The sequence below is a fragment of the Oncorhynchus gorbuscha genome, unplaced genomic scaffold (assembly GCF_021184085.1).
Source record: "Oncorhynchus gorbuscha isolate QuinsamMale2020 ecotype Even-year unplaced genomic scaffold, OgorEven_v1.0 Un_scaffold_6598, whole genome shotgun sequence".
Classification (NCBI taxonomy): domain Eukaryota; kingdom Metazoa; phylum Chordata; class Actinopteri; order Salmoniformes; family Salmonidae; genus Oncorhynchus; species Oncorhynchus gorbuscha.
Window position 1 is genome coordinate 11,596 of NW_025750158.1, and position 8,449 is coordinate 20,044.

Genomic DNA, 8,449 nt, shown 5'->3' on the forward strand with positions numbered 1-8,449 from the left:
TGGGCAATATGCCAACAGAGGTAAGAAGAGAAGAGAGAGTGAAAGATGTATATTTTTGAGTGATGGTTTATCTGTGTCATTTGGAAATGGCTATGATTGACAGTGAGTCATGGTAATGATGTAAGAAGGGGCTGAGGGAGCCATGCCTCTTCCTGGGTTCTATAGAATCAGGAGGAAAAGTTTATAGCTCGTCAAAAACAGAGTTCACATAAAAACAAGATGACAAATGTATTTGACATTTTATTTTCAAAAGCGTTTTTCATCACAAAGATACAAAAAAGGTGGTTATATAAAAGCTTTCACTTACATTTAACAATTTCAAGAATCTTAACTCTTACACTAAAACCTAACGTTTTAAAGTTCAGAAAGCTAGAGAACTAGGAGAACATAACAAGTAAATAAGTCAAACATTTTCCTCATAAATTCATCATCAAATAGCATAATATATTTCATAACACATTTCATTTGACATTTCATCATAAAGTTAGCGACGGGGCTGATCATGCAGATGGTCTTGCGGCTCCCGTAGATGGCGTCTGTGATGTTGTCTCACGATGGGTTTGCCTGGCTGGAAGTCACGGTGATGTAGACACAGCTTCCAGTCTTGGTTTCCCTCCAGCTCTGGCAGGAAGTTCCCTCAGGACCCAGGGCTCATCGTGGCCATTGTAGGAGACGAAGGCATCATACTGATGAGTCACACGGACGTTCTTCCGCTTTGTGTCTAGAGGTAAGCCTGAAAGAGATAGTAGGTGTAGACCAACTGCCATCTCAGGAGATGGTAGATAAAGACCCCAGCAAGGTTAAGAGGACCAGAGAAGTGGAGGGAGATGAAGCAGAAGAATCCTATATCTACTGAACAGTAGTGGGTGTCAGGTCCAACAGTTTGGTACCTCCTATATGGACCGGATAGTTACATAGGCATCAACAACCTGTGTTTGGTTTCTGTTGTCACCCAATGGATAGCATTGCTGCAGTCACAGGTAAAGTCATAGGCATCAACAACCTGTGTTTGGTTTCTGTTGTCACCCAATGGATAAACCAAGCATTGCTGCAGTCACAGGTAAAGTCATAGGCATCAACAACCTGTGTTTGGTTTCTGTTGTCACCCACTGGATAAACCAAGCATTGCTGCAGTCACAGGTAAAGTCATAGGCATCAACAACCTGTGTTTGGTTTCTGTTGTCACCCAATGGATAAACCAAGCATTGCTGCAGTCACAGGTAAGTCATAGGCATCAACAACCTGTGTTTGGTTTTCTGTTGTCACCCACTGGATAAACCAAGCATTGCTGCAGTCACAGGTAAAGTCTTGTCTTGCAGGTCAAAAGTAAGAAACTAAAGCAGGTAAAGAACGTATCATTTAAAAAAAAATAGTTTAACTAGGCAGTCAGTTAAGAACAAATTCTTATTTTCAATGATGGCCTAGGAACAGTGGGTTAACTGCCTGTTCAGGTGCAGAATGACAGATTTGTACATTGTCAGCTCAGGGATCTTCCGGTTACTAGTCCAACGCTCTAACCACTAGGCTGCCTGCCGCCATCATTACAATATCACTGACTACTGTAAAGTCATTCTTTCTCACCTGTAAGTAACTGAGTTGAGTGAGTTTAGCTTCTATGAAAATCAAAGACTGAAGTTGTGCTTTGAACGGAATAGCCTGTTGAGTCGTGGGATCGGGTGAAACAACTCTGTGCTCAGGGCTGTGAACTCATTCAGGCAGATGTCAAGGGACCACAACTGTGGTGTGTAGATGAATGTGTTTGGGTGAAAGGACTTAATGTTAAGACTCCTTGCGCTGAATGCCAATAAATATTTCAGATCTTTAAGAAAGTTGGCTGGTATATTCAACGTTCCAAAAGGATGCTGACTGGAGATGATCAGGACCTTTCGAGACGGCAGAAGAGAAAAGGCTGGGGATTTAAGTTCACCATAATGTAGATATTTAATACGATTCCAACTCAAATCAAGTTTTTCTAAGGCTGAACATCCTCTGAACATAGTGGCCCTAATGTTTATTTTACTCAATCTATTCGATGCCAAATGAAGTATTTTAAGATTGACCAAACCCTGAAAGGCCCCGTCTTCCAAAGTGTCAATTCAGTTGTCAAATAAAATCAAAGTTTTGAGGGATTGTAAGCTTTCAAAGTCTCCTTTATGGATAGATCTTAGCATATTGCCTCCCAATTGCAAGTTTTCTAGTTTTTGTAAACCATTCTTAAAAACATAACGTAAAGATGGGATACTGTTTCTTCACAGATCTAGGAGTTTTAAGTCCTGCAAATCTTGAAAAACATTGCCTTTAATGTCAGTTTTGATTGTGGAAAAGATGGAGAGGTATGTTAGTCCTGTCAGATTGGCAAAATCGAATGAGCCTAGTTTACTGATGGTATTGTATCTGAGACCCAAGATTGTCAGAGATTGGGTATTATATGAGTGGCATTTGGCACAGAAGAAAGCATATTGTTACTTAGATCTAGAGTAGTCAGTTGCTTCATTGAGCTGAATGACTGATGAGACAGATGAGTAAGAGCATTATGGGATATATCCAACTTAGTCAAGTATGTGCAGGACTTAAGCAGTCTCTCAGAGTCATAAGTCATGTTGTTATAACGCAGACTGAGTGTTGTCAGTGTAGCAATATGGCAGGCAAAAAAAAAGTTTAATACATTTAAGCTGGAGAGATTCTGAAAGGTAGAGGATGAAATGATTTTGATGTGGTTGTAGTCTAGTCGAAGCACAGAGAGCTTGCCTAGGCCCTGAAACAGGTGGTCTGAGAGGGTGTTGAGTCTGTTATTGGCTAGATTCAGCTCCTGAAGAATGACCAGGTCTGAAAAAGCCCCATCGTCCACATGAGAGATCCGGTTGCAGGAAGTGTTTAAAGATTTGAGGGCTGAGAGATCTTTGAAATCAAATGTTTTGATCATCACAATGTTGTTGATGGAAAGGTCTAAAGATCTTACTTTTCTTGGAATGTCTTCTGGTATGGTTTGGAGGTTCTTCTTTCCACAGATTACTTTCATGTTGGTATCATTGAGAGATTCACAGACTGTGCATTTTTTCAATGAATAGCCCCTGAATGGGTTTACAAGGATCCAGCAACATATAAGAGTGCACAGAAAAATACTTGGTTGTGAATATGTAGTCCCATTGCGTATTTCTGGCATGGTTATCTTAAATTTCATCAATAGGCTCTTGATGCCAGGTCCCCCTCGCAAAATGGTGTTTCTAAACTCAACAGTCTTTTCCTTTTTAAATAAAGGTTTTTAAATAAAGGTTAAATAAAAAAATGTCAGTTCATTTCTGGAGGAAGAGGTGACAAATGCCACTTATTTGATTCCAATTAGCACAAAGTTTGGTCCAATTTCTTTTCAAGCTTCTTATGTTCCACCAGTCTTGTGAGTATATACTTCTTCGACCATAATCAGAAGACAACAGACTCACAAGTTGTGTGTCTCTCCCTCCAGAATATATTGCCATGAAATACAGAAGCATTTCATCACCTCAAGACAACTCAGTTTTACTTCCTGTTTCCAAAGACCCTCCCCGCTGTTTCACTTCTCTTTGATCCCTGTGTGTTTCTATACGTTTATACAGTTGGTTGGACTAGTTTGGAGTGTATGTGTAGTTCCTAAATACATTTCAAATGTGTTATGTAGAAAACTTGCCTTGTTACCCAAGCTCCTTGCTCCAGTTAAGTGCTACGCCACGCCCATATAATGAGTCAGGATGGAAATCCATTCAGTCTGATTGTCGCAGAAACCGATGGGTTGGGCCAGAGACAGAATATGCATTGCTAGTGGCATTTAGAAAATTTGTCATTGGCTTTGAAACTCTGATTGGTTAGAGATGATCCAATTGTTTGATTACTTTGTTTTGTACAGAACCCACTCATTTGACATCACCACAAACGCCTTCAGTGATGGCCTCAGACTTTGAAGTATGTAACAAATGATAGAGCAGCGGAAGAATTCAGTTTGAGTGTCAGGCAAAGAAAACCCCTTCAAATTCACACTCTACAGCCCTGGGACACAGGCTCACAAACTCTGACCTAACTCTGACCTAACCTTCAACCCAAGTACTCCATTCTGCCACCTCTGGTCTCTTGGCCCTCCCACCCGTACGGGAAGGTGGCTCAGCTCAGCCCAGTCTAAGCTCTCCTCGGTCCTGGCACCAATGGTGGAACCCAGCCTCCCTGAAGCTAGGACAGCAGAGTCCCTGCCCATCTTCTGAAAACATTCCTGAAACCCTACCTCTTCAAAGAGTATCTTAAATAATCCCTGAACCTGCATGACATGCGCCGCCCCTCGCACTCTCTCTCAACTTTGATAGAAAGTTGTCTATTAATGCCAAAAAGTCAATCCACCCTCAAAACACTAGCTTACTAGGTATTGTTTCATGATGCAGTGTACAACCTATAGCTATAATGTATACTTAGACAGAATGCTATTTATACACTTTTAATAAAAATGACATCAAATAGCCTTGAGGAATAAAAGATCACATGGAATAGCCTAGCAATGAGGAATAAAAGATGACATGGAATAGCCTAGCAATGGGGAATAAAATGACATGACATCGGGGAGATGACATGGAACAGCTCCCGCAATGAGGAATAAAAAGATGACATGGAATAGCCTCGCAATGAGGAATAAAAAGATGACATGGAATAGCCTAGCAATGAGAATAAAAGATGACATGGAATAGCCTAGCAATGAGGAATAAAAGATGATATGGAATAGCCTAGCAATGAGGAATAAAAGATGACATGGAATAGTCTAGCAATGAGGAATAAAAGATGACATGGAATAGCCTCGCAATGAGGAATAAAAAAGATGACATGGAATAGCCTCGCAATGAGGAATAAAAGATGACATGGAATAGCCTAGCAATGAGGAATAAAAGATGACATGGAATAGCCTCGCATTGAGGAATAAAAGATGACATGGAATAGCCTAGCAATGAGGAATAAAAGATGACATGGAATAGCCTAGCAATGAGGAATAAAATATGACATGGAATAGCCTCGCATTGAGGAATAAAGATGACATGGAATAGCCTAGCAATGAGGAATAAAGATGACATGGAATAGCCTAGCAATGAGTAGAATAAATGATGACATGGAATAGCCTAGCAATGAGGAATAAAAGATGACATGGAATAGCCTCGCATTGAGAATAAAAGATGACATGGAATAGCCCAGCAATGAGGAATAAAGATGACATGGAATAGCCTAGCAATGAGGAATAAAAGATAACATGGAATAGCCTAGCAATGAGGAATAAAAGATGACATGGAATATGACATGGAATAGCCTAGCAATGAGGAATAAAAGATGACATGGAATAGCCTAGCAATGACAAATAAAAGATGACATGGAATAGCCTATGAGGAATAAAATGACAAATAGCAAAAAAAAGATGACATGGAATAGCCTAGCAATGAGGAATAAAAGATGACATGGAATAGCCTAGCAATGACAAATAAAAAGATGACATGGAATAGCCTAGCAATGAGGAATAAAAGATGATATGGAAATAGCCTAAGCAATGAGGAATAAAAGATGACATGGAATAGCCTAGAAATGAGGAATAAAATGATGACATGGAATAGCCTAGCAATGAGGAATAAAAGATGACATGGAATAGCCTCGCATTGAGGAATAAAAGATGACATGGAATAGCCTAGCAATGAGGAATAAAAGATGACATGGAATAGCTCTGCAATGAGGAATAAAAGATAACAGGAATAGCCTAGCAAATGAGGAATAAAAGTAGTCGCCTTAAGGATAAATTCATCCACTATTTATTGTTGAACCCAGCGGGTAACAGCTACATAAATGGGCTGCAAAAGGTCAATTACATGAAATCAAATTAATTCCAGCTTGAGTCTCCCAAAGTCCTCCTTTATTTTGTGTGTACATGTTTTCACCACGGCCTGTAGGTTCAGGGTGCGGCCTGACTGTTTTCTATACTGAGTATTGTCAACTCCAGACAGTCTTTCCTGAGACATTGAACATTATATGTCCATTGCACTGCACAAAATTTAAACTATCCCTGAAATGATGGCATGCTTGTTATTACATTATACCAGAGATAAGGGACTGTTGATATTTGTAACCACACACATCTCAAACGCCTCGGTTCACCAGTATAAATAAATTGCAAACCGTTTGTTGTTACTGTTGAGCTGTCCAGTATCCAGATGACCTGTCCCCAGAGCTTCCTATACAGTTCAGATGACCTGTCCCCAGAGCTTCCTATACAGTTCAGATGACCTGTCCCCAGAGCTTCCTATACAGTTCAGATGACCTGTCCCCAGAGCTTCCTATACAGTTCAGATGACCTGTCCCCAGAGCTTCCTATACAGTTCAGATGACCTGTCCCCAGAGCTTCCTATACAGTTCAGATGACCTGTCCCCAGAGCTTCCTATACAGTTCAGATGACCTGTCCCCAGAGCTTCCTATACAGTTCAGATGACCTGTCCCCAGAGCTTCCTATACAGTTCAGATGACCTGTCCCCAGAGCTTCCTATACAGTTCAGATGACCTGTCCCCAGAGCTTCCTATACAGTTCAGATGACCTGTCCCCAGAGCTTCCTATACAGTTCAGATGACCTGTCCCCAGAGTTTCCTATACAGTTCAGATGACCTGTCCCCAGAGCATCCTATACAGTTCAGATGACCTGTCCCCAGAGCTTCCTATACAGTTCAGATGACCTGTCCCCAGAGCTTCCTATACAGTTCAGATGACCTGTCCCCAGAGCTTCCTATACAGTTCAGATGACCTGTCCCCAGAGCTTCCTATACAGTTCAGATGACCTGTCCCCAGAGCTTCCTATACAGTTCAGATGACCTGTCCCCAGAGCTTCCTATACAGTTCAGATGACCTGTCCCCAGAGCTTCCTATACAGTTCAGATGACCTGTCCCCAGAGCTTCCTATACAGTTCAGATGACCTGTCCCCAGAGCATCCTATACAGTTCAGATGACCTGTCCCCAGAGCTTCCTATACAGTTCAGATGACCTGTCCCCAAAGCATCCTATACAGTTCAGATGACCTGTCCCCAGAGCATCCTATACAGTTCAGATGACCTGTCCCCAGAGCTTCCTATACAGTTCAGATGACCTGTCCCCAGAGCATCCTATACAGTTCAGATGACCTGTCCACAAAGCATCCTATACAGTTCAGATGACCTGTCCCCAGAGCTTCCTATACAGTTCAGATGACCTGTCCCCAGAGCATCCTATACAGTTCAGATGACCTGTCCCCAGAGTTTCCTATACAGTTCAGATGACCTGTCCCCAGAGCTTCCTATACAGTTCAGATGACCTGTCCCCAGAGCTTCCTATACAGTTCAGATGACCTGTCCCCAGAGCTTCCTATACAGTTCAGATGACCTGTCCCCAGAGTTTCCTATACAGTTCAGATGACCTGTCCCCAGAGCTTCCTATACAGTTCAGATGACCTGTCCCCAGAGCTTCCTATACAGTTCAGATGACCTGTCCCCAGAGCTTCCTATACAGTTCAGATGACCTGTCCCCAGAGCTTCCTATACAGTTCAGATGACCTGTCCCCAGAGCTTCCTATACAGTTCAGATGACCTGTCCCCAGAGTTTCCTATACAGTTCAGATGACCTGTCCCCAGAGCTTCCTATACAGTTCAGATGACCTGTCCCCAGAGCTTCCTATACAGTTCAGATGACCTGTCCCCAGAGTTTCCTATACAGTTCAGATGACCTGTCCCCAGAGCTTCCTATACAGTTCAGATGACCTGTCCCCAGAGCTTCCTATACAGTTCAGATGACCTGTCCCCAGAGCTTCCTATACAGTTCAGATGACCTGTCCCCAGAGCTTCCTATACAGTTCAGATGACCTGTCCCCAGAGTTTCCTATACAGTTCAGATGACCTGTCCCCAGAGCTTCCTATACAGTTCAGATGACCTGTCCCCAGAGCTTCCTATACAGTTCAGATGACCTGTCCCCAGAGCTTCCTATACAGTTCAGATGACCTGTCCCCAGAGCTTCCTATACAGTTCAGATGACCTGTCCCCAGAGCTTCCTATACAGTTCAGATGACCTGTCCCCAGAGCTTCCTATACAGTTCAGATGACCTGTCCCCAGAGCTTCCTATACAGTTCAGATGACCTGTCCCCAGAGCTTCCTATACAGTTCAGATGACCTGTCCCCAGAGCTTCCTATACAGTTCAGATGACCTGTCCCCAGAGCTTCCTATACAGTTCAGATGACCTGTCCCCAGAGCTTCCTATACAGTTCAGATGACCTGTCCCCAGAGCTTCCTATACAGTTCAGATGACCTGTCCCCAGAGCTTCCTATACAGTTCAGATGACCTGTCCCCAGAGCTTCCTATACAGTTCAGATGACCTGTCCCCAGAGCTTCCTATACAGTTCAGATGACCTGTCCCCAGAGCTTCCTATACAGTTCAGATGAC

At 42.5% G+C, this 8,449-nt stretch overlaps 1 protein-coding gene and 1 pseudogene across 1 annotated transcript; both read right to left on the reverse strand.

Annotated features, from left to right (window-relative positions):
- Positions 1 to 470: 470 nt before the first annotated feature.
- LOC124029501 lies at positions 471 to 1,571 on the reverse strand (annotated as a pseudogene).
- Positions 1,572 to 1,670: 99 nt separating this feature from the next.
- LOC124029502 (leucine-rich repeat and fibronectin type-III domain-containing protein 2-like) lies at positions 1,671 to 3,478 on the reverse strand. Its single transcript, XM_046341190.1, has one exon. It carries the CDS (start codon positions 3,179 to 3,181, stop codon positions 2,411 to 2,413), a length of 771 nt encoding a protein of 256 aa, XP_046197146.1. The 5' UTR covers positions 3,182 to 3,478; the 3' UTR covers positions 1,671 to 2,410.
- Positions 3,479 to 8,449: the final 4,971 nt, after the last annotated feature.